Raw genomic sequence first — 27,347 nt, 5'->3', positions numbered from 1 at the left:
TCTGATTACTGAGCTACAGTCCACTGAGAAATCTGATTACTGAGCTACAATCTACTGAGAAATCTGATTACTGAGCTACAGTCCACTGAGAAATCTGATTACTGAGCTACAGTCCACTGAGAAATCTGATTACTGAGCTACAATCCACTGAGAAATCTGATTACTGAGTTACAGTCCACTGAGAAATCTGATTACTGAGCTACAGTCCACTGAGAAATCTGATTACTGAGCTACAGTCCACTGAGAAATCTGATTACTGAGCTACAGTCCACTGAGAAATCTGATTACTGAGCTACAATCCACTGAGAAATCTGAATACTGAGCTACAGTCCACTGAGAAATCTGATTACTGAGCTACAATCCACTGAGAAATCTGATTACTGAACTACAATCCACTGAGAAATCTGATTACTGAGCTACAATCCACTGAGAAATCTGATTACTGAGCTATAATCCACTGTGAAATCTGATTACTGAGCTACAATCCACTGAGAAATCTGATTACTGAGCTACAATCCACTGAGAAATCTGATTACTGAGCTACAGTCCACTGAGAAATCTGATTACTGAGCTACAGTCCACTGAGAAATCTGATTACTGAGCTACAATCCACTGAGAAATCTGATTACTGAGCTACAGTCCACTGAGAAATCTGATTACTGAGCTACAGTCCACTGAGAAATCTGATTACTGAGCTACAATCCACTGAGAAATCTGATTACTGAGCTACAATCCACTGAGAAATCTAATTACTGAGCTACAGTCCACTGAGAAATCTGATTACTGAGCTACAGTCCACTGAGAAATCTGATTACTGAGCTACAGTCCACTGAGAAATCTGAGTACTGAGCTACAATCCACTGAGAAATCTGATTACTGAGCTACAGTCCACTGAGAAATCTGATTACTGAGCTACAGTCCACTGAGAAATCTGATTACTGAGCTACAGTCCACTGAGAAATCTGAGTACTGAGCTACAATCCACTGAGAAATCTGATTACTAAGATACAATTCTTTAGTAAAGAAAATGGTCCTATATAGAACCATAAACACTCAAAGAACCCTTTGCATGATTAAAGGGTTCTTTGCATCATGAAATGGTTGTTCAGATTGATCAAGAAGAAAAATTCTGTGTAAGGAGTTCGTCTGTAGTTACTGTAGTTACAATGTCAAGTTTGTAACAATTGAAGAACCCTTTTGGGTGCTGTGTAGAGCCCTTTCATGATGCAAAGAATATTTTAATCATACAAAGGGTTCTCTGAGTGGTCATGGTTCTATACAAAACCATGTTCTTTACTGAAGAACTCTTGGAGAGCCTAAATTTCTGCTGCTGTTGTGTCGCTCAGCCAGAACCCGGCATTTAAAAAGCTGTGTATTTGTTTATCGCAGAGAAATTTTGAATAATAATCAGACAGTGGCTACAAGTGTCCGATCTATTTGGTTCTACTGGTGCACATTGTTCTCGATGTATGTATTAGTTAGTTGTTACTTGTGACGACTTGACTCAAGGATTTTTGCAAACCAATTTAGTAGAACATTAGTCTGAAACAAACTACACTATTTAAAAAGATGGTTCTTCGAGGGTTCTTTAGTAAAGACAGCGGTTCTGTATAGAACCGTGAAGCTTTGCATGATTAAATTGCTCTTTGCATGGTGAAAGCGTTCTTCAGATGGATGGAGAATGAGCTGCAGATGATTCTGTATAGAACATTTTTGAGAAGGGTTCTTCTATATAGCACCAAAAAGGGTTCTATTGCTACGACGTCAAGCTTGTAACAATGGAAGAACCTTTTTTTGGTGCACTTTTAAAAATGATGGTTCTTCAGGGGTTCTTTAGTAAAGAAACTGGCTTGATGTAGAGCCATGACAACTCAAAGAAGCCTTTGCATGGCTAAAGTGTTCTTTGCATTATTAAATGGTTCTTCAGATTCAAAGTTGTTTTATATAGCACCAAAAAAGACACTTCTTTGTAGAACCATTCCTTTTGCTAAACAATCCCTGAAGAACCATCTTTTTTACGTCTGTAGTTCTTCAGATTGATGGAGAATGTACAGTATATGGTTCGATATAGCACCGAAAAGTGTTCTAACACTTTTTGGTGCTATATAGAACCAATTACAGAACCATATACAACACATTTTCCATGCATTGAAAGAACGATTTCACCATGCAAAGAACATGCAAATGGTTCGTTGAGTGTTTATGGTTCTATATAAACCACTGTTTACTAAAGAACCCTTGAGGAACTATCATTTTTTAAGTGTGTAATGATAGAACCTTTTTGAAAATGGTTCTACATACAACTAAAAAGGGTTCTTGGTTCTGTATAGAACCATTTTCTTTAGTAAAGAACCCTCGATGAACCATCTCAAAGAGTGTAGTTCTTCAGATTGATGGGAAACATGTTGTATATGGTTCTAAATATATAGCTTCTTCTAACCTTTTTTTGGTGTTGTATAGAACCATTTTCTTTAGAACCCTCTAGAACCATCTTTTTTAAGTGAGTAGTTCCTCAGCTTGATGGACAATGTGTTGTATATGGTTCTATATAGCACCAAAAATGGTTCTCCTAACCCTTTGAATGGTGCTGTATAGAACCATTTTCAAAAAGGTTCTGTATAGAACCATACACAACCCATTCTCCATCCATCTGAAGAACGATTTCACCATGCAAAGAACTATTTAATCATGCAAATGGGTCGTTGAGTTTTTATGGTTGTATAAAAACCACTGTCTTCACTAAAGAACCCTTGAGGAACCATCTTTTTTAAGTGTGTTATGATAGAACCTTTTTGAAAATGGTTCTGTATACAACCAAAAGGGCTGCTTGGTTCTGTATCGAACCATTTTCTTCAGGAAAGAACCCTTGATGAACCATCTCGAAGTTTGTAGTTCCTCAGATTGATGCATATGGTTCTATATCACCACAAAGGGTTCTGTTTGCCTAACCTTTTTTGGTGCTATATGGAACCATTTTCAAAAAGCCAACACATTGTCCATCGATCTGAAGAACGATTTCACCATGCAAAGAACCATTTAATCATGCAAATGGTTCGTTGAGTGTTTATGGTTCTATTTAGAGCCATTTTCTTTACTAAAGAACCCTTGAAGAACCTCTAAGACTGTAGTGTTCGCTAAAGACTTTGCTAACGATCTGTACGCACAATGTTAAGGAAAACCAGTGCAGCTCAATTAAGGAACCCACACCAGTGTTCTAGATATCTGGTGGATCTAAAGCTTTAACAAAAGACGAAGCTTCCGGTTATGAAATTCGGAAACAAGTCCCAGCGTAACGAACAAATACTGCAGTATTCCGATGATCCGGGCCGGCCCTTCTCTCAGAGACGTTTTCCGCACACACACACACACACACACACACACACACACACACACACACACACACACTGTAACCTCAACAGACACACTCTGAGTGCACAGCGCACGACACCCTTGTTACGGTTATATACACACCTGTGCATCCCTTTGGAAACCAAACCACGACCCGACTTCACCCCTTTTTCCTCACCACTTTTTCCTCCAGTGGGATTTTAGATAATGAAAAAAAAAAAGACTGCGTTTTTCCCTTTTTCTCTTCAGACGAGTGAAGAAGCGTTTTCACGTTTTAAACGACGACAAACGACAAAAAAACAGAAAAGAAAACCTGACAAAGCACTAAACTACTACAGACGACTCTCCGCTCTCTAGCGCCGCCCTGGTGTTCCTCCGTGCACTGTGACTATTCGGGGCATTTCTCTCTCTCTCTCTCTCTCTCTCTCTCTCTCTCTCTCTCTCTCTCCTTCTGCATCACCACTTCGACAGCGTAAAGCCTGGTCAATCCTATTCAGATTCTTCACTGATGTTTTTGTTTTTGTTTGTTTTTCTTTTGTTTTTCTTTTGTCGTTTGTTTTTTTTCCAGTGGGTTGATTCTGCTGCATTCTTTCAGTTCTGTTCTGCATGAAAATACGATGATGAAAAACAACAAGGAAAAAAAAAAAACATAAAATGTCCATTGCAGGTATTTTTATATGTGCAATTATATTCTTACGGGTCAAAGTCATGTTTAAAAAAAAAAAAAAAAAAGATGAAGACAAAAAAAAAAAAAAGAAGAGCAGCGTCAGCAGCTGCGGACTGTCTCGCTCCTTCCTTGATGCCGATGCGGTCAGTTGGTCATTCGTTTGTCTCCAAACAGAGTAAAGTTGTCTTTATCCCCCCCAGATGTTTAGTTTCGGTACAGCTGCGGAATTCATACGTCCTGCAATCCACGCCATGTAACGTTTATGTAAATGTTCGTTTTTTTGAAGAGCTGATTTCTGATTGGTCCATTTCCTCCCAGACTTTGGTCCACTTTGGTCATCCAGTCAGACCAAACTCAGTTACTGTATATAAACAGTAACTTAATTTTTAACATTTTCATTGACGTTTGATTTCTAATTGATACTGAACTGGCCTGCAAAACCTTAATTCCACTTTAATTGACTAATTAGCCTAGTTGCATTTAAATATTTATATATTCAAATGAGTCGTTTGCTTACTTCTCATTAGTATCAATATCAGCGATCTCAAATTGTAAACCAGTTGTTTCTAATTCATATAAAACTGACCAGTGGTTAAACTCGTTAATTAGCTCCTCCTAATTGACGTTGATTTGAGCCACGGGCTTTGATCCACTTTGCCTAATTAGCCAGATGTCAGATCCTTTGTTCGTTTATTACTAATTGATGTTACTTTGTCACTGATCTAAACTCGCTTCATCCAGTCTGATTGTCCGGTTAGTCGGTTGGTTGTTACTTTATTTAAATAATCAAAGCAGTTATTTCTAATTGATATTTAAATAAACACCTCCATCCAATTTAGTCTAATTATCCAAATTGTAACGGCTGAATTATTTGTTTTTCTAAACGATAATCATTTCCAATTAATACTGAATTGACTTTCAGACTTTAGTTAGTCGTTTATATTAATTGGTCATTAATCATGAGTTGATCAATTTACATTTGAATTGGTTACATTATTTACATAGTGATAATTGTAATTGATGTCTAACTTTAACTGAATTGCTTTATTTCAACAGCCTAATTAGTTCAATTTCAAAGGGTGTTCTTATGTAATTGATACTGAGTTGACCCACAGACTTTGGTCCTCTTGAATTGTTTAGCCTAATTACCATTACGTGATTTAAATATTCAAATTAGTTAACTGATATTAACCCTCTGTTGCATTTATTGTTACTTGAACATGAAAAGAATGATTTCATGAGTTTTTGTTGTTTGAAATTGCTTAAATAATTGAAATGTTTGGGATTTTTTTTAATGTGGGGTATTTGGTAAATGTGCAACCACACCAGAGCACCATAACCTAACTTTTCTCTAAAAACAACCTTTAATTGGAAACAAGGTCAAACTAATTTAACTTATATTTAGTGAAACATACGACCTGATATTTACAAATACTGGGAATGAATACAGTTTCCGTTGGCATTTGGAACGTATGGGAATAACAATGTTAGAATAAGATTTCTTGGTCATGTGATGTCATGAAGTATTTGTCCTTTCAAAGTAAAAGACCCTTTTCCCACAGTTAAATAAGAAAACACAGATTTTAAATCACTGCTTTCTAGTAAAATTGAGAGAAAGTAATTTGTTGCCATAAGGCAACACCGTGCAATAGAGGGTTAAATTGACCCACAGACCTTAATCTAATTATGTCTATCTAGACGTTAATTACATTTCCAAATCACAAACTTTGATCTGCTTTGATTGTCTAATTAGCCAAATTGTAATTGTTTTATGTAGACAGTTAAATTATTGAGTTGAAATATCCATTTCTGATCAATACTGAATCCGATCACATGCTTTGATCTGCTTTGATTGTCTAATTAGCCAGTCAATTTTGTAACTGATCTCAAATTGTTCTGCAGACTTTGATCCAGTTTGATTGCGCAATTTGCCAAATGGTAGTTACTTTATATTTACAGAATGATTCGTTCATTTTAATTGATGTCCATTTCTAATTGATGCTGAATGAATTGCTTAATTAGCCTATTGACTTTATTTAAATATTTAATTGAGCAGATCCCTTTTGTCCAGCTACTTTGTTTAACGAGCCTAATTAGTTCACTACAAAGTAATTGATACTTAATTGACCCACAGGCTTTGATCCTCTGCAATGGTCTAATTAGCCTATTTGCATTACTTTAAATATTCCAATGGGTTATTGAGTCATGATCTTAAATGGCTTCGCAGACTTTGATCCAGTTTGATCAGCCAAATGCTAACGACTTCATTTAAATAATTCATTGGTTATTTTTAATTATGTACTTATTTAGGGTTCCTCTGGTGCCAGTTCTTCTATTTTTCTCTGATATTGTGCCAAAATACTCTGTTTTGCCAAATTGCCCTGTAAGCAGGTGCGCTGGCCCGGCGCTGGCCCGGCGCTGGCCCGGTCCCTCCGAGGTGGATCCCAGGTTCGTGTCTTTCTCAGGCGACATTTTACGTCAGAAAAACCTTGGCTAACGCTGCTGTTAGCATGTTAGCCTTCGATTTCTGCCTTTATTTTTTCCTCTTTGTTTCCTCCTCACTAACGAGACTCGTGCAAGGTTTCCTTTATGGTCTCTTCAGATTTTGTCCGATAACTTTTGAAAGATAGTATTTAGTCCAAATCACAATATTTAAAGTATGAATATAAAGCATTATTTATTCTATTATAATGTGCTATTTCTTTTTCCTCGTTCTGCATTTTGGAGTTTCGGAGCGAGGAGGCAGAGCGGATCGGATCGGATCGGATCGTCCTCCGACTTAACGAGTTGTTAACGAGAAAGAACAGACTTTGAAAAAGGGGGGTGGGTGGGGGGGCAGGACAAAATGCCTCACTAAGAGAAGAACTGTGGAAGACGTGATGTTGCACCATATGTACTAAGTGCCATATGAAAATGATGTTGGGTTATGAAGGAAAATATCAGTTTAATGTTTTAATTTGGTGATCTGATTGACATGATATCATTATTTCATAATAAACTTCGTTATGAACACCACAAAGGCGAGTCGGGGGCGTGCTTCTCGCCGTCTTATGATCGGTCGTGGTCTTTGCTGAAGACTCTGGTGGTCCGTTTTGGGAAGCCGCCCTATTTTGGTGAGTGTTCATATTTTCTATGGATTATTCATAACTGCATTAACCATAATGTAATGGAGGAGCTGCATATACTTCAGTAGAACATAGACAAATATAAACAACAATAACAACAACAAATAATGCTTTAGAAATAATAATAATAATAATAATAGCTATAATAAAACTTTGTTGATAACTTGATGACAAGTAACTTGTTATCTCAAAATAACAAGCCAGAAAATTATGACTACCTCATGACTTAACTATCTTGTGATCTCAAGATAAAAATCCAAAAAATGATGACACCCTGGCCTCTCTGGACATCCGTACCAAGGCCATGAGGAGGTCGTCATTTTCTGGCTCATCTGTTTGTCTTGACAGCACAACGCAAGTAACTTGTTATCTCAAGATAACAATCCAGATACTGATGACTACCTCTCTACAGAAGTCCAGAGAGGCCACGAAGTTAGCTCTTGTCTAGAATCTTGTTAGCTCAAAATAATAAAATCATGGCTTATCTTGTGATCTCAAGGTAACAAAAGTGACCTTGATCGCAAGATAAGTCATGATCTCCAGCTGTGATCTCAAGATAACAATCCAGAACAAGCTCATTGCCTCATAGTTACCATGAACTAATCCAGACTTTAGTAGTTCACTTTTCTCGTATTAACGCTGTTATAACAGACAAATGAGTTTATCACATCATAAAATAAAAGCCTTCATAATGACATCATGAGCTCAGTTTACTGAGCACTGATTGGTCAAACCAGAGCTGCTGTTTAACTACATATAATACTGGACTTCCTCGAGGAGAGGCTTGGAGATGGTTAAACACACAAACATCCAGAAAATCACTGTTCTATACATTTTGTTTATTCAAATATTAACACTTTTCTCAGCAAATAAACACAAACTACACAAATAAATAGATTTTGAAAATGTGTCTTGGGTGCCTCAGACTTTCACACAGTGCTGCACATCCCTGTTGAGGCCTGATCAAATCAGATCCGCAGCTAATACGCACACACACACACACACACACACACACACACACACACACACACACACACACACACACACACACACATTTTCTAAGCTGCTTCTCCCCCAATGTGCCAAAAAACTAAATATTATAAATACTAGTTATTATAAAGTGTTACCCCCGCCAGAACCCCCAACAAACCACCCCCCCAAACCCCCCCACAGACCAGCCCCCAGAACTCCCCCCACAAACCCCCCCAGAACCCCCCACAAAGCACCTCCCAGAACCCCTCACAAAGCACCCCCCAGAACCTCCCATAAACCACCCCCCACAAACCAGCCCCCAGAACCCCCCCCACAAACCAGCCCCCAGAACCCCCCCCATAAACCACCCCGCAGAACCCCCCACAAACCACCCCCCCAGAACCCCCCACAAACCACTCCCCCAGAACCCCCCACAAACCACCCCCCCAGAAGCCCCCACAAGTTTTATATATACTTTTATTATAAGGGTTTATTTTTCTTCTTTTATTTATAAGGGTTCAGCTTCTGAATGGAGCTCACAGAATATGAACGTAACCCTAACCCACCGGTGGTCCCGAGGAGTTGAAGAGGACAAGGCAAAACACTTCAAATGTAAAGCACCGTAAAGTTTGCACAGACCTCGTTTCACATTTCCCCCCAGTGTGTCCAGTTCAGTAAATCAACAGGAAGTGTAAATCACACTCAGCGCATCAAGAAAAGCGTGGGAATTGAGCAGGGGTGCACAAACTTTGACCTATGACCTTGTGTGTGTTTGTGTGTGTGTATATGTGGGTGTGAAAGAGAGAGAGAGGGGGTGTGTGTGTATCTGTGTATATGGGTGTGGGTGTGTGTGTATATGTGGGTGTGAAAGAGAGAGTGTGTGTGTGTGTGGGTGTGTGTGGGTGTGTGTGGGTGTGTGTGTGGGTGTGTGGGGGGGGGGGGGGGGGGGGGGGGGGGGGGGGGCGTCTCCCGGCTCAAACGACGATTTGGATTGATTTTGGTTCTTTAGGAAACTTTCTGAACTATGAAATAAAACGTCACCACAATTCAGTTCAAGTTTTTTGCGTTACTGCAAAAGATAATAAAATATATAAATAAATATGCTGTTTGTACTTTACTGTATACTATAGTTTATATTTTATAGAGTATATATTCACCAATCAGGCAGAACGTTCTGACCACCTCCCTCATCGTCCACTTTATCAGCTCCACTGACCGTATAGCTGCACTCTGTAGTTCTACAGTTACAGACTGTAGTCCATCTGTTTCTCTGATACTCTGTTACCCTGTTCTTCAGTGGTCAGGACCCCCATGGACCCTCACAGAGCAGGTATTTGTTTGGGTGGTGGGTCATTCTCAGCACTGCAGTGACACTGACGTGGTGGTGGTGTGTTAGTGTGTGTTGCGCTGGTGCGAGTGGATCAGACACAGCAGTGCTGCTGGAGGTTTTAAACACTGTGTCCACTCACTGTCCACTCTATTAGATGCTCCTACCTTGTCACCTTGTAGATGTAAAGTCAGAGACGACAGCTCATCTGCTGCTGCACAGTTTGTGTTGGTCATCCTCTAGTCCTTCATCAGTGGTCACAGGACGCTGCCCACAGGACGCTGCCCACAGGACGCTGCCCACAGGACGCTGCCCACAGGATGCTGTGGGCTGGATATTTTTGGTTGGTGGACTGTTCTCAGTCCAGCAGCGACTCTGAGGTGTTTAAAAACTCCAGCAAGACACTTCAGGTTCTTAACAAGCCCATAACACAGCAGAGAACCTTTCAGGCCCATGTAGCAAAGACAGGAGACCGAAGTTCTGGTGTTTATTCATCCTTTTATTTTTGAAGGTCTGAAAGGTGAGTTGATTGTGAAATGGTAGGACTGTTAAGCATGCACAATACACTCTTACACACTTACTCTCACACACACACACACACACACACACACACACACACGTTTGTCTTGCTATACATATGAGGACGTCCATAGACTTCTATTGATTTTTGTGTTACTGTAGCTCAATAACACTAAACCTCAACCTCAGTATCCAAAAGGCATTTTTTCTGCTCTTTTAGTTTCCAAATAAAAAAAGTAATTGTGCTGTAAAACAACACATTTCGCTGGTCCTCACTTGAGCAAACATGTCATATAGGCCTATCATAGTGAGGTCCTCACAAGTATAGCAATACAAGAAAACACACACAGACATTCATACACCACACGTCCACAAGCTTCAACTTTTTTGGCTCTATTGGACGTCGGTGACGTCACAGTGGCAGGACTGCGGGTTACATTTGTGCTTTAGTCGACACAGAACACTAGATTCAGTCATGATGATGTAACAGCGTGAAACAGCAGTGATTTAACATTCAGTGACTTGTGTGTCACGACCCCACAGTGCGTTAGACCCTGTTATGCCAGCTTTAATACGGACGTCAAGCATCAGCGGCTGTAGGGACGACTGCGCTGACCCCTGCGTGAGCATCACAGCCTCAGAGTCAGAGTTAACGAGCAACAACTCTCAGGCTGGATGCACACGTTGAAACACCACTTTATCAGAAACCCCAGCCCTGTAGCTCCACCTGGCTGGACGAAGTACGAGGTATACTCTCAAAAAAAGACATGGTTCGTTTAGGGTTCCTTAGTAAAGGGAATGGTTTCATGTGGAGCCGTGAACACTCATGGTGGAATGGTTCTTCAGATTGATGGAAAATGTGTTCTATATAGCACCAAAAAGGCTTCTTCTGTTACAAGCTTGATGTCGTAACAATAGCAGAACCCTTGTTGGTGCTACATAGAACACTTCTCCATCAATCTGAAAAACTGTTTCACCATGCAAAGATCCACATAAGCATGCAAATGGCTCTTTGAGTTTTCGTGGTTCTAGATCTGTTCCTTTTACATGCAGGGGTTTCCAATAAAGTGGCCAGTGACTAAAGTTTCTCTCGTAATTCTCTCATAATCAGCGGAGCTGCAGCAGAAGTGCAGAAGTTCTGGATCTATAAACTCCAGGTAAATTCTACTCACAGTGTGTGGCTGAAGTGTGTTTACAATGACGTTAAAGGGGAATTCCACCCGTTTCTTTTTACTTCAGTGGTTGAGATGTAAAGTCATTCAGAGCGGATTAACATGGGATCGTTATAGACTCTGATAGGAACCAGACGTCACCGTGACTACAATGCAAATATATTTGATCTACTATTCACAACCACCAGAAAAGCTACACAAGCCTTCTAGGTTTGTATGGAATGTCGATGATGGGGAAATAGTGGAAACTCTGGAATAATACGTTTTCTTTGGGGACTATTTTGCCTCACAGTGCCCTGCATGTTACGTATCCCTCCACCATGCATGGATTTCAAGGCCAAAATCTTCTCAAACCTGTCATAAAACAGCATCTCAGTCATCAGGCAGTGAATTCAGAACCATCTTACGTAGGGACTTTCTGTGAGGGAGCTTTTAGAGGTGGACGCCTGGTTCCTATCGCCACCACTCTAGAACAGAGCACACCGAATGACTCATCTGAACCATTTAATTATGTAGAATATTTGAAAAAACAGTGAAGTTTGTCTTTAAGGCTTAATGCCATAAATAGCCGTGAACCTGAAATACCCCCCCCCCAATGTCACTGTGTGACTGAGGTTATTATAAATCTCCCAATTATTTGATTTTTCCCAAAAATGGACCAGTTTGTACCTGAAACTGAGGAATGGGTAGGAGATTTCACTCTTATACTACAGTGTAATACAGTGGTTTCGACCTGTTTGCTTTCTACTACCAACAGACAATAATTTCCCTAGAAACAAACTGAAAACCCCGGCTCAGCTCAGTTTTAACAGACGTCAATGGGCAGCTGCTGAATTTAGTGAGTGAATTTTTACGTGAAACTCATATTTGTGTAGAACTTTCATGCATCCTTCAGTCAAGTGTTTATAAATTAAACTGGAAATCTGTATAATCGATGTTTTCAGAGGTGGGACTAGTTTTCCAGGAGAATTTGTTGCGTACCAAGTGTTTATAGTTTAGGAACGTTCATTTATTTTCACTTTTATTTCGTTTTTCATTTTGATTTCTGATTTTAGTTTAGTTTCAGTTCGTTTTAAGGGTGCATTAATACTTTTAGTCGTTTTCGTGTTTTAGTGCTGTGACTGTGGGCATCTGGTAAGAGGACGTCATTAGAAAAAAAGATGGTTCTTCAAGGGTTCTTTAGCAAAGAAAATTGCTGTGTTTAGAACCATGAACCGTCAGTGAACCTTTTGCATGGATAATGATTTATTTGCATGGTGAAAATGTTCTTCAGACTGATGGAGAACGTGTTTTTTGGCGCTCTATAGAACCCTTTGTAAAAGGTTTCTATATAGAACCATATGCAACAGAATCTCGGTCTATCTGAAGAATTGCTTCACCATGCAAAGAACACTTTTAGTCTGCAAAGGGTTTACTGAGTGTAAAGAAAGTGGTTCTATTTAGAACCATGCATTCTATATATAACCATCTCATGCTTACATGGTGCTTTCCATTGTGAAATGGTTCTTCAGACGGTGAATGGTTCTTCAAATGGTTCTTCTACATATGGTTCTATGTAGAATATTTTTGAAAATTGTTACATACATGTATAAATCTTTATGTTGTTAAAAGTGACATAATAACTTGAAGAACCTTATTTTGGTGCTAGAACCATAAAAAACACATTCATCAATCTGTAGAACCATTTCACTATGCAAAGAGCCATTTAGGCATGAATTGGTTCTGAATAGAACTCATGGTTCCATGGTTTACCTTGAAGAACCATCTTTAGTAACACTGCAGGGAAACTGAAAGTAGCCGGAACTACTTTCCTGTGTTTCTCGTGTCCATTTGATAGATGACGATTACACGATCTCGCATCTCTAACGTTTATTCTCAGGCTTCAGCGGCTGCCCTTCAGCTTCTGTCTCGAGTCGACGGGTTTTTGATTCTCCTCTCAGTTCAGGGAAACGTGTTGTCCATGGAGACCAGCCGGACCCTCGAGATGCAGCAGGAGACTCTGGATTCCTTCAGGTTTGGCCTGAGAGCCGAGTCAGTCTGAGTGAAGGTGTCCTTTGTTTGTTTTCTCCTCTCTGCGTTCCTTCACTCCTCTTCTCTTCTCTTCTCTTCTCTTCTCTTCTCTTCTCTTCTCTTCTCTTCTCTTCTCTTCTCTTCTCTTCTCTTCTCTCACTTCTCTCTCAGTTTTCAGTTCTCTGTGCGTGTTCTTCCCTGCCGGGCGTGACGCTTTTGGACTGCCGCTGGTCCTTCCACTCCGTCCTGGTGTTCTGCAGTGCTTGAGTTTTCTTCTCGTCCACCTGAACGTAGTCCACTCGCTGCTCGTCCAGCAGCGGCTTCTGGAAAAACAAACAAACAAACAAAAAAACAAACAAACAAAAAAACACTGTAACTGCAATCATCAAACATTTGCTGAAACTCAGTGTTAATGACATCACTAAAGTATAATATGTTCTCAGTGAGGAGATTCTATTCTATTCTAATCTATTCTATTCTATTCTGTTCTATTCTGTTGTGTTCTATTCTATTCTATTCTGTTCTGTTCTATTCTATTCTGTTCTATTCTGTTCTGTTCTATTCTGTTCTATTCTGTTGTGTTCTATTCTATTCTGTTCTATTCTGTTGTGTTCTATTCTATTCTATTCTGTTCTATTCTATTCTGTTCTATTCTGTTCTGTTCTATTCTGTTCTATTCTGCTATTCTATTCTATTCTGTTCTATTCTATTCTGTTCTATTCTATTCTATTCTGTTCTGTTCTATTCTGTTCTATTCTGTTGTGTTCTATTCTATTCTATTCTGTTCTATTCTGTTCTATTCTGTTGTGTTCTATTCTATTCTATTCTGTTCTATTCTGTTCTGTTCTATTCTATTCTATTCTGTTCTATTCTATGCTATTCTATTCTATTCTATTCTATTGTGTATCCTCTTGTGTTGTGGTCTTTCTGTCTCACTCTGCTCCCACTGTGTGAGGTGTTGGTGGGCTGGGTTGTGGGTGACCGAGGTGAAGTGGTCACTCAGTGCTGAGTCACACTCAGAGAGGCTGAGCTAAAACAGCTGGAGCAGAAAACGCTGACTCATCAGCACCTCACTCAGCATATTTAATCAGCTGCCTCATCAACATTAAAACACGAAGCCGGTTCATTCCGGAAGGCTCATCCTCCACAGCCCTGCTGATTCCCACCAAACACGCGACTGTTACACAAGCACGGGAACGGGTGCCGACGCTAAACCCTGAATAATGTTCATTATTCAACAGAAGTGAAAACGCCACTCCTTATTTTTGTCCCCCTTCCTCATCGTCTTTCACGTTTCACACACTTTCAACACCCGGAATCTCTGAACTGAAGGTTAAAAACTTAAAGAAGGAAATTTCAAAGTCTTTTACGAGACTTTTGGACTGACATCAGCTCCTGTTTCTGATTTACAGTAGACAGGTTTCCACTGACTTTATGCACAGACTAAATGCAAAAGACTAAATCAAAATGCATTTCACAAACGTGGCAGCAGCTTGTTGTGACTCTAAGTGATGAAAACAATTCCCATAATTCTCATTACGGAATAAAAAGTGACAAGTTTACAGGTTTAAAATGAAGAATTAAAATTGTCAGTTTTTGTCCTTTATATTGAATTAAAATTTCATGATGAACAATAATTTTGTTTCACTTTCATTTCTTTTAATAGTAATTTTATTAATTTGCTTATTTTAATACTAAAATATTATATATATATATATATATATATATATATATATATATATATATTATTTAAAAAGCACTTTTTATACATCTAACAGCTAAAGATGCTTGACAGTGAACCAGTACGTTTTAAAAATAAAAGCAAAAAATTATCACAAATTATGAATAAAAGAACACTGTCCATCTCAGTTTTAAGGGTAGATTTGAAACTTTTTAAATTCTGATTTATTAAAACTTATTTAGTGACTTTCATGAATTTAACAGTGTAAGGCAAGTTGATGTAAATCCCATCACAGCTGCTCTATTTTTCCCTTCAAAAACATACAATGTTGCTTACCTTCTGGACAGGTGAGGGGGAGGCGGAGTTAAAGTCCAGTGACAGGTAATCCAGATGAGAGCGCCTGAACCAGGGGGCGGAGTCACACCCAGACATCAACATCTGCCAACACGCACAAAGGTAAAGTCATTCACACACTGCAGTCGCCTTTTCTTCATCATCTCATTTTTCACTTTTCAATTGATTCATTAAAGAATCCAACAAAGGTGTAGATCAGAGGTCTTTAATTAAAATTCAATAAGGTCCAGTTAGAGAAAATTTCCAGAACATCATAACGTCTAACCTGCATCCTGACTCAGTGCCGTATACTGTTTACTGAAGTAGCTGAGTAGGAATATCAGCATCTTATACAGTCAAATTGAACATCAGATCAAATAAAGTCCAGTTCGGTCAGATTTCAACAACATTTACTGAACATCAGATCAAATAAAGTCCAGTTCGGTCAGATTTCACCAACATTTACTGAACATCAGATCAAATAAAGTCCAGTTCGGTCAGATTTCACCAACATTTACTGAACATCGGATCAAATAAAGTCCAGTTCGGTCAGATTTCAACAACATTTACTGAACATCAGATCAAATAAAGTCCAGTTCGGTCAGATTTCAACAACATTTAATGAACATCAGATCAAATAAAGTCCAGTTCGGTCAGATTTCAACAACATTTACTGAATATCAGATCAAATAAAGTCCAGTTCGGTCAGATTTCACCAACATTTACTGAACATCAGATCAAATAAAGTCCAGTTCGGTCAGATTTCAACAACATTTACTGAACATCAAATTAAATAAAGTCCAGTTCGGTCAGATTTCAACAACATTTACTGAACATCAGATCAAATAAAGTCCAGTTCGGTCAGATTTCAACAACATTTACTGAACATCAGATCAAATAAAGTCCAGTTCGGTCAGATTTCACCAACATTTACTGAACATCAGATCAAATAATGTCCAGTTCGGTCAGATTTCACCAACATTTACTGAACATCAGATCAAATAAAGTCCAGTTCGGTCAGATTTCAACAACATTTACTGAACATCAGAACAAATAAAGTCCAGTTCGGTCAGATTTCAACAACATTTACTGAACATCAGATCAAATAAAGTCCAGTTCGGTCAGATTTCACCAACATTTATGAACATCAGATCAAATAAAGTCCAGTTCGGTCAGATTTCACCAACATTTACTGAACATCAGATCAAATAAAGTCCAGTTCGGTCAGATTTCAACAACATTTACTGAACATCAGAACAAATAAAGTCCAGTTCGGTCAGATTTCAACAACATTTACTGAACATCAGATCAAATAAAGTCCAGTTCGGTCAGATTTCACCAACATTTATGAACATCAGATCAAATAAAGTCCAGTTCGGTCAGATTTCAACAACATTTACTGTCAGTTTCCTCTTTTTAGATCACGTCATGTGGAATAACTTCCCTCTGACTCACTTTCTTCTCTGACTGCACTTTCTCTCCTCCTCCCTTCCCTGTGTGGCTTCGGTGCTTATTGTAATACACAGATCTGATTGGCTGAGTAGCATCACGTGTTATTTACAATGCATGCAATTGGTCTGTGAGTTTCCGGGCTGCTAAAGCTACAGTAAAGGCTAGAATAGTTATGCTGATTAAAAGAGGACCACCCAAAATTAAATAATTCTCCATAGTTTATTGTTTATAGGTCCAGGTCCGCATTGGATGATGTCTGGCCCCAGACTCAGACCACGGTCCACCTAGTAGTGACCTCTGGTTTAGAATCATAAAGCAGCTTGCTAATCTGTCTAAATACCTAAAATACTTGGGCAATTTTGATCCTTGTTTAAATGGAGACTTCATTACATTTGAAGAGTATTCTATTACTATTCTATTATTCTATACTATTCAGGCTCCTTTATCAGCTTGAACAGGTATTGGGGACAGTGGGCAATCCCGTCTGTTCCTTGAGTGCTAATGTGGAACCAGTCTCACCATTTTCTGTTGTGATTGTGGCTTGGTGATCACTCTAGATGTTCCTCATTAGAAATACAGGTAACACTTTATTTGGATGGTCCACGGTAGATTCTTTGTAAATGCTCAGTCTGTCGAAGTAACATTCAACTAAAAACACGCTCAGTGTGAAGACGTTATTAAATCTATCCCAAACACTAAACCTAACCCTAACCCAAACCTCAAGGCAACACCTACACCTAAACCTATCCATAATGATGTTGATAAGCAACTGACCAGAAAATGTGTTAATTATTTAAGTATCTATAGAGCATCTATAGGGGACCATCCAAATAAAGTGTGGCCGAAATATGAGATGCTCTGGTATTCCCATTTTCCATAATTGTGCGTACTCAACACAATCAAATGCTTTGCTGTAGTCAAGGAAGCACATGTTGACCAGGACCAGACTGTGGGTTGATCCCCCGCCTGGGTAAACACCCTACCCTATACCAATAATGTCCTTGGGCAAGACTCCTAACACTACTTTCACCTACCTGTGTAAAATGAGCAATATCATTTCTTCTTATGGCTTTCCTAAATCCAGCTTACACATCTGGCAGTTCTCTTTCAGTATAACACTGCGTTCACATGTGTGTGGTAGATGGACGATGGCAAACCAGATATTCCACTATTTTCATTGGAGTTGCTACAGGAAATTCATCCACCGCAAAAAGCAACGATGAACTGAACGCTCTGTCTAGAGTTAAAGAGTTTTCCCAATTTTGCTGTTGAGTGCCCCAGTGGAATAAACCAGGTGTTGATTTGTTTGGAAGCCATGGATGCCAAATGCCTCGTTGTTGAATTGCAGCAACAATAAAAGAGGCAGAGCGCCGCGCCTCCGGACCTTTGCATTGAAATATCATAAGCATAATTTTACAGAATTTTAAACCTCTGTTAGTCAGGACTTGATGAGACAAGACTCCTGCTCTTTAATTCTGGAGATTTGGGTTCTTTTCTGTTTTTTTGTGCTCCGAAACTCAAGTAATCAATTATTCAAGCTGCCCCACAAGCTCTTTAGTCTGTGTGCATAACTTGCTTGTTTTTGTCTCTTATTCAAGGCTTATTTTGTTGCTCTCAATGCTCCGCTATCTCTCCATCTCTTTCTCTTTCTCTCTCGCTCTAGGAAAAGAAAGATGAATAATTAACAAGAGAGAGAGTGAAACAGGAAGCTGCATTACCATGGGCGTGACACCTTCCTGTTCAGGGCCGTTTAGGCCCCACCCCCACCGTCTGTCCAGTGGAATACAGTGAGCCGAGGCGCTGGATATGAGGGAACAAGAAATGAGGACATTTACAGTAAGCGCAAAACGGCAAAGACAAACTATCTCCTTCTCATTAAAATGATGGCCAGGATGTGAAATATGGGAAACGAGACATGGAAGAAGGAAATAGAGAGGAAAAAAAGGAAGAGGGTGCAGAGAGAGTGATGCAGAAACGCTGAAGGACAGTGTGATGGTCACCTTGGTTCTGTCATGGTTCGGATCAATGGGTAGTGGGTGGGAAACTCGCGAATAGTGGACAGTCCCCTCAGGTCAAGTGGTGGTGGTCTCACTGCAGAGTCAATAAGAAAATATATTAACAAGAAAACATCATTGTGTTGAACAGTGAACACTCTAGGGTTGGGTTACAGGGATTTAAGGACTCGTTTAGCAACCAAAACCCCTCCCAGCATAACTGAAACTCCTCCCAGTACAACTAAACCCCTCCCTGTATGACCAAAACTCCTCCCTGTGCAACCAAAACTCCTCCCTGTGCAACCAAAACTCTTCCTAGTACAACCAAACCCCTCCCAGTACAACCGAAACTCCTCCCAGTACAAATGAAACTCCTCCCTATACAACCAAAACTCCTCTCTGTGCAACCAAAACTCTTCCTAGTACAAAGAAACCCCTCTGAGTACAACTGAAACTCCTCCCAACACAGATGAAACCCATCCCAGTACAACCTAAACTCGTCCCAGTACAATCAAAATCCCTCCAAGTACAACCAAAACTGCTCCCAGTACAACTGAAACTCCTCCCATTACAAACCAAACTCCCCCCAGTTCAACTAAAAAAACTGGAAACTGTAAACTCCCAGTCACTCAGAACATCTTCTTCCTCTATGAGGTCAGTACCTTTTCCAGTCCACGATCTGCTTCCTCTCTGTGGCCTTCCCATCATGATCTCTCTCTGTCTGACATCTACGCTGTATTTTGATCTGATGACACTACAAAACTGATTAAGTAGTTCCACTTGTGATGTTCTTCATGCTGTGATCGTCAAATAAGCTGACCACCACTCCTGCTGGACATTATGTACCTTAAGGAACCTGCTGATTAACTGACGGTCAGTAATGCTATATTATTGATTGGGCTTTATTAGATCACATACTGAGATTAGTCAATAAAACTCATTCCCATCACGACGATTTACCAATTGACAAAGAGACTTTTGGGTGAAAATGCAGTAAAATTTCATGCAAATATGTAAAATATATACAAATACTTAGAAAAAAATATGAATATGCAAAATAAGGTACAGTTATATGCAAATACTTGGGGTAAAATGCCATTTTTTTATTGACTTTCTCAGTGTGATTAAGTGAACACATCCTCTACAGAGGATACAGTAAAATGTCGTTCTTGTGCTAATTTTATCATACAAATTTTTTATTTAACATATTGGTGAAAAAAAACATTAAATATAACAGGTCCTGTAACTTTTGCACATGCAAAATATATTAAATTCAGTAAATAAAATGTTATTGTGCATCAAAGTGTGCAGAAGTGTGTTCTTCGTAAAAAACATGTGACCTTATTTTAGCTTAGAAAATGAACAAAAATCAGAAATTTGACCAGGGGTCAAACAAGAATGTAGTCCTTTAAATGATATGACTTGTACGGAGCCCCACTGATGATGTCCTGTATAAATAAAAATAATGTGTGGCCATGACTTAGTAAGCCGTGGGAATGAGATGATTAAGTCGTGGCCACAACTTAATAAAGTATGGGAACGAGATTCTAATGTGTGGCTAAGACTTAGTAAGCCATGGGAATGAGATGATTAAGTCATGGCCACAACTTAATAAAGTATGGGAACGAGATTCTAATATGTGGCCATGACTTAGTAAGCCACGATCTCATTCCCATGCCATACTAAGTCATGGCCACAACTTAATCGTATCATTCTCACGCCTTACTAAGTCATGGCCACGCATTAGGATTTCATTCCCACACGTTAATAAGGTGTGGCCACACATTATTTTTATTTATACAGGATGTCACCAGCGGGGCTCCGTAGAGTTGATGATTTCTGCTCAATATAAGCAAAAACCTGAACTAACCAGGTTAAAAAACGACTCATTTTATTTCTGGTTGACTTTATAAGGACTTTAAATGGTTAATCTCTCAATAGAATTTGGTTTTGAAAGTTGAGGTGTGGACAAAAACATTGATTTATTATTAAACTGAAATACAATTTTGTTTGCCTTGTTTTATCAAAACCTCCAAATGATTGCATTTCCCTCATTATTAACTCACACTCAAAAATGAGTCGACATAATAAATCATTATTTTGAGCTGCTACGTCAAAAGAGAACGAAAAGACGAGAAAACAAGTCACTATTTTTAAAATGAAAAGTCAAATATTTGACATAAAATATGGACACACCCCTTCCAAAAATGATGAGCAGAAAAAAAACAATTTTTCCGTCACTTTTGTCAGAAATCAGTTTCTTTAGAAGTTCAGTGATAATCCAGAGCTTAATACTGAGCTAATTATGAAGTTGCACCAGAACTTATTTACATTTGAACCTTATTAATAGACAACCAGCTAAATTGGCCACGCCCACCAGCTAAAACTGTCTGTAGACCGTCAACAATTAGCGCCTCTCTTATTAAATCTGCCTCTAAGACTCTGGAATATTGTTGCTCCGAAAACGATGAACGATTTTTGCCTGGAACAGAAACAAAACTGTAAATATTCCCAAAAAGAGTGCAGCCGGTTTGAGTCCGCAGGGCTAAATTTTTGAAGTTTTCATATATTATTTTTTTATCTTACGTTTCATTACATTAAGCTAAATGAACAGAATCAGATGTTTTATTATTTAGTTCGAACCAGTTTCCGAACCTCGTATCCATGTTAGGAATTGTGTATGTTGTGCTGGATTGGTGAAAACTGAAGGGTCCCAGTGAGAAGCCTCACTCAGAGTCTACCTCGTATCCTGGGCTTCAGCTTGCGATTGACTGGAGGGGGCTCCATGTCGGGGACGGGAGGAAGAGGGGAATCTGCTTTTCCATTGGTCAGCAGAGAAGCAGGGAGGGTGGGGCTCATTGGAATGTATCCATCTGAGCTGGCATCGGAGGAGCTGACTGTTGGGGACGCCATTGGAACATAGGAGTCTTCTGATTGGCTCTCAGACACAGCGGTGGGCAACAATATTGGCTGCAGTGACAGAGAGAGAGGAATTAAATCTATATATATTCTATATGTAGAATTCAATCTACACACAACAGAATTGTATGTTTGTGGTATTAAATAATTAGTGATTAGGGATCACTGAAGGTGAAGAACCCACCAGTTAGCACCACAGTACTACTGCCACAACTGATTACAGTGGTGGTGATGGGAACCAGGCGTCGCCATGACTACAACACAAATATAGACATTTTATTTACCATCCAGAACCACCAGAGAACCTACACGAGTCTTCTGAGTTTATATGGAATGTTGATGATGGGAAAATAGTGGAAAATCTGGAATAATCCGTTTTCTGCAGGGACTATTTTGCCTCACAACATCTTGCTTGTTACGTATCCTTCCACCATGAATGGATTTCAAGGCCAAAATCTTCTCTAAACTGTCATATAACAGCGTCTCACTCATCAGGCAGTGAATTCCGAACCATCTCATGTAGGAACTTTCTGTGAGGGAGACTTTAGAGGTGGACGTCTGGTTCCTATCACCACCACTGTGAACACTTCTCGGTAGGTTTCTCTAGAACAAAGAATTTCATACCAAACCTCCATACAAAACTCTGTTTACATCCAAACTGTTTACTTTTGCTGAAATTAAGAAAAAAGGCTGGAATTCCCTTTCAAGTATAATACATTGTAATCATTTATTGATCTATGATTGGTGTGCAGCTTCATTCATGAACAGTAAATAAACAAGTTGAGTGAAGCTGTGCATATAAGATGTTATAGAGCAGGGGTGCCAAAACTTTGTCTTGTAACGTTTTTGGACAGTGGCCAAAGATCAAAAAGACAAATCAATACACAAATTAAAATAAAAACTAGACAGCCTTCAAACAGAGGTTTGAAAGCTGCATCTTACAAAATCTGCTATATTTTGACATAAAAATGCTTTGAAATGAGAAATTTTCAAGGGAGGTAAGAAGACAAGTCAAATATATACATACAGTCATGTGAAAAAATTAGGACACCCTATGAAATCCTGTATAATTTTTAACATATTTGGACATTTAATATAAATTTTAACAATACTGTGGGCTCCAAGTAATATGACTAAACAATTAAAAATTAAGAAAGGCCTTTTATTTAATTTAAAAAGGATGCAATTTCTGGTGAGGCATAAATTAGGACACCCCTATCACACACAGGTGTATCACATCAGGTGCACATGATCAGAACGTCGTTACCCAGCGTCCTGAATGAGCCTGGCTCTAATTAAACCTCAGAAAATCAGCTTGGTGTGTCCCTGACTGTTGAAGTGAGAGTGAGCACCATAGGCACCATGGTGAGATCCAAAGAGCTGTCTGAGGCCCTCAGAAGGAAGATTGCGGCTGCTTGTGAGTCTGATAAGGGATTTAAAAAGATCTCAAAAGAATTTGACATCAGCCGTTCCACCATCTGGAAAACTGTTTACAAGTGGAGGACGTTCAAAACAACTGAGACCAAGCCCAGGTCTGGCCGTCCAAGCAAGTTCACCCCAGAGCAGACCGTAAGACACTGAAAGAAGTCATGAAAAATCCTAAACCTTCATCACAGGACCTTCAGCAGGCTCTTGCTGCTGTCCATGTGAAAGCGCATGACTCGACTATCAGAACAAGACTGCACAGGTTTAATTATCATGGGAGGCGTGGAAGGAGGAGACCTTTGCTCTCTGAGAAGAACATGAAGGCCAGACTGAAGTTTGCCAGAGAGAACGCAGACAAAGACCAGGACTTCTGGAATAATGTTCTCTGGACGGTTGAGTCTAAAACTGAATTATTTGGACACCAGAACAGAAGACCTGTTTTGTGTAAACCTAATACAGCAAAGAACCTTATACCAACTGTGGAGCATGGAGGTGGACGTGTCATGGTTTGGGGATGCTTTGCTGCAGCAGGACCTGGCCAGCTTCCCATCATAGAATCCACCATGAATTCTACTGTGTCTCAGAGGTCGCTTGAGGAACGTGTGAAACCATCTGTAAAAAACTTAAAGCTGAAGCGGAACTGGACCTGCAACACAACAATGACGCAAAACATTCCAGTAAATCCTCCAAGGACTGGCTGAAAACTAAGAAGTGGAGAGTCCAGGAATGGCCAAGTCAAAGTCCGGATCTTAATCCCATTGAGATGCTGTGGAGTGACTTAAAACTGGGTGTGCATGCAAGAAGCCCCTCAAACATCTCACAGCTGAAAGAATTCTGTGTTGAGGAGTGAGGCAAACCTTCTTCAGATCGACGTCAGAGATTGGTAGGTGGCTACAAGAAGCGTCTCACTGAAGTTATTTCAGCCAAAGGGGGCATCACTAGTTATTAGAGGGTAGGGTGTCCTCACTTTTTCCTCCATTATAATACGCATTGTTGTTCATATCTTTTGTTTCATGCGTAAAACATGTTAATTTTTATTGTTTAGTTGCAATGAAATCACTTTCTTTTCCAGAAATAAACAAAAACAAGATTGGACATTGATATGCAAACCTTTTTTAATAAAGAGCTATTTAATAGGAATATTGTTCATTTTTAATGAACGTTCTTGTGCACAATGCGTGCAATTACACATTTCCACCAGAGAGGTCGCCAGAAATCCCCGAAACGTACATAGTGTAGCTTTAAAAATAATGTCATGTTTTTCATTAAATTGTTTTATTTTTTCAGTTTGTGTGATTTTTTTTTTTTTTTTTTTTTTTTTTAAACTGCTTCAGTAGGTTTGAGTGTTGGTGGGTGTTTACCAGATTGAGACTCAGTCTTTTGTTCCAGTGTCCTTTAGTGCTGAGCTCAAATTCTGTGGAAATGTCAACAAACCAACAAAATGTCAGTGCATCTGCGAGAGCACAGTGATCAAAATCACACACACACTCACACACACACACACACACACACACACACACACACACACACACACGTTTGTCTTGCTGTACATCCATAGGTGTGTCTAGTGATCCATTTCTAGTGATTTTTGTATTAATGTGGCTAAATAATGCTACACCTAAACCTAAACATAACCTTAACCTCAGTATCCAAAAGCCAAATTTTCTGCTCTTTAAGTTTTCAAATAAAAAAAACAACACGCTCAAGTGAGGACCAGCGAAATGTCCTCATTAAGCAGAGATTTCATATAGTTCTGTCATACTGAGGACATGGGGTCCTCACAAGTATAGCACTACAAGAATACACAGACACACTCAGCAGCCTTGCATTTACACCACCAACACACACATGTGTGTGTGTGACCTCAGACACTGTGTGGAAATATTGACTTTACTGGAAGCACTTATCGTCATGCTGTGTGTGTGTGTGTGTGTGTGTGTGTGTGTGTGTGTGTGAGTGTGTGTGGATATTTTCCAACCTCCTGTGAGACATTTCTGCCAGCAAATGCTATTTATATCTACAGAGTAATAATATTTATTTAGTTATTTACTTATTGATTTATTGATTGATTGATTGTGTTTGTGTGTTTGTTTTAAGAACAAAAGCGATAATTGTTGAAACTGTTTATCTGGTCAGTAAATACAAAATGATGTTTATGCTGGCAAAAACAACATAATTAAATAAATATGAATAGCTTATATCGATTAAGGTGGCTATATTAGAACAGGTTTGGTTCTAGATTTATCCTTGAGCAGCACAGCTGATTAAAGAGTAAGTATTGATTAGCCAAATCAGCTACTGGCTGATAACTGTAATTAATATCAGGCTGCTTATTTGCAATGATATTTGTATCAGCTCCACTTACTGTATAGCTGCACTCTGTAGTTCTACAGTTACAGACTGTAGTCCATCTGTTTCTCTGATACTCTGTTACCCTGTTCTTCAGTGGTCAGGACCCCCATGGACCCCCACAGAGCAGGTGCTATTTGGGTGGTGGGTCATTCTCAGCACTGCAGTAATACTGAGTTTTTAAATGGACAGTGAGGGTAGAAACAAGGAGGTGGACCCAATGAAGTATATATTTCTGTATGTGTGTGTGTGTGTGTGTGTGTGTGTGTGTGTGTGTGTAGGTAGGTGGGTGTGTCCGTACCTCTTCTGTAAAGTTCTAGACCTGACAGAGACGTCCTGCGGGGGAGGAGGCTTGGTTGCCAGTGGTTACGTGCGGCGTCATCATTGCCATGGTGATCGGACAGGTGTGTTGGTTTTGGTGGGAGTGGTGGGGGGGTGTGTGTTTCGGGGGAAGTGCAGAAAGGGTGGTCAAAGCAGAACACGTCACCTGGACCGCAGCACAGCGAGGCGGAGGAGGACAGTTGCAGCGGACAGGAGGGGGCGCTGCTGAAGGGTGAGGGGGACGGGTCAGTCACTGCTGGGGAAATAAACACATCCTCTGACATGGTCTCCAAAGAACTCTGCTCAAACGAAAGCTCCGAATTTGACATGCTGTCACACCTGTGAATCAGACACAACAATCAGAATCAGACGTCTGCAATTAGACAATAACGAAAGGCATCCCCAGTGGTCTGTTTACATACACAGTCCGTCTTTAAAATGCATTAAGGGAATTGTCCACTTCATACGCAGTGTTGCTTGACATTTGACAGGATAATTCAGAGCCGTTCCATCGTTGTCACACAGTCAACCCACAGTTACTATGGTGTTGCTCCTGAATCACCCCCTAGTTACCCCAGAGTTACGCTAGAGTTACATTTACAGGAGAGTAGATCTCCAGATGTAGGGATGGTAAAATGTGTAAGGATTAAACATTCGGATGTAGGGCTGGTGGGATTTCGTCGCTGTCCAATGAAAACCATGTATCTCCATTTTTTAAATTTTTAGTTTTCTACATCATTTCAACAAACATGATGAATGGACCAATAGAAATGCTCTAAAATCACTTGGAACAAACTCCCTTTACATTGACTTACATTGAAAGGTAATAGAGATTTTGCCTTCTCCTGAGATAGTTGTTTATCATTGGACAGCGATGATTTACAGGAGAGTAGAGCTCCAGATGTAGGGTTAGTAGGGTTTACAGGAGAGTAGAGCTCCAGATGTAGGGTTGGTAGGGTTTACAGGAGAGTAGAGCTCCAGATGTAGGGTTAGTAGGGTTTACAGGAGAGTAGAGCTCCAGATGTAGGGTTAGTAGGGTTTACAGGAGAGTGGAGCTCCAGATGTAGGGTTTGTAGGGTTTACAGGAGAGTGGAGCTCCAGATGTAGGGTTAGTAGGGTTTACAGGAGAGTGGAGCTCCAGATGTAGGGTTAGTAGGGTTTACAGGAGAGTGGAGCTCCAGATGTAGGGTTAGTAGGGTTTACAGGAGAGTGGAGCTCCAGATGTAGGGTTTGTAGGGTTTACAGGAGAATAGAGCTCCAGATGTAGGGTTAGTAGGGTTTACAGGAGAGTGGAGCTCCAGATGTAGGGTTGGTAGGGTTTACAGGAGAATAGAGCTCCAGATGTAGGGGTAGTAGGGTTTACAGGAGAGTAGACCTCCAGATGTAGGGTTAGTGGGGTTTACAGGAGAGTAGAGCTCCAGATGTAGGGTTGGTAGGGTTTACAGGAGAATAGAGCTCCAGATGTAGGGTTGGTAGGGTTTACAGGAGAATAGAGCTCCAGATGTAGGGTTGGTAGAGTTTACAGGAGAGTAGAGCTCCAGATGTAGGGTTGGTAGGGTTTACAGGAGAGTGGAGCTCCAGATGTAGGGTTAGTAGGGTTTACAGGAGAATAGAGCTCCAGATGTAGGGTTAGTAGGGTTTACAGGAGAGTGGAGCTCCAGATCTAGGGTTAGTAGGGTTTACAGGAGAGTAGAGCTCCAGATGTAGGGTTAGTAGGGTTTACAGGAGAGTGG

The 27,347-nt window shown here is 39.9% G+C and overlaps 1 protein-coding gene across 1 annotated transcript in view; it reads right to left on the bottom strand.

Annotated features, from left to right (window-relative positions):
* Window positions 1–12,982: 12,982 nt before the first annotated feature.
* Window positions 12,983–27,347, bottom strand: part of gab3 (GRB2 associated binding protein 3) — a 64,242-nt gene continuing 49,877 nt past the window's right edge. The window contains exons 4-10 of the mRNA XM_017725367.2: window positions 25,595–25,953; window positions 24,306–24,358; window positions 21,342–21,570; window positions 18,607–18,697; window positions 18,325–18,406; window positions 15,158–15,259; window positions 12,983–13,463 (exon numbers count right to left, since the gene is read on the bottom strand). Coding sequence (XP_017580856.1) covers window positions 13,308–13,463; window positions 15,158–15,259; window positions 18,325–18,406; window positions 18,607–18,697; window positions 21,342–21,570; window positions 24,306–24,358; window positions 25,595–25,953 — 1,072 coding nt within the window. The 3' untranslated portion in view covers window positions 12,983–13,307. The remainder of the gene's footprint in view (window positions 13,464–15,157; window positions 15,260–18,324; window positions 18,407–18,606; window positions 18,698–21,341; window positions 21,571–24,305; window positions 24,359–25,594; window positions 25,954–27,347) is intronic.

Source organism: Pygocentrus nattereri, chromosome 23, assembly GCF_015220715.1.
Source record: "Pygocentrus nattereri isolate fPygNat1 chromosome 23, fPygNat1.pri, whole genome shotgun sequence".
Taxonomy (NCBI): domain Eukaryota; kingdom Metazoa; phylum Chordata; class Actinopteri; order Characiformes; family Serrasalmidae; genus Pygocentrus; species Pygocentrus nattereri.
Note: the sequence above shows the minus strand (reverse complement) of the source record. Positions and strands in the feature narration are given on the sequence as shown.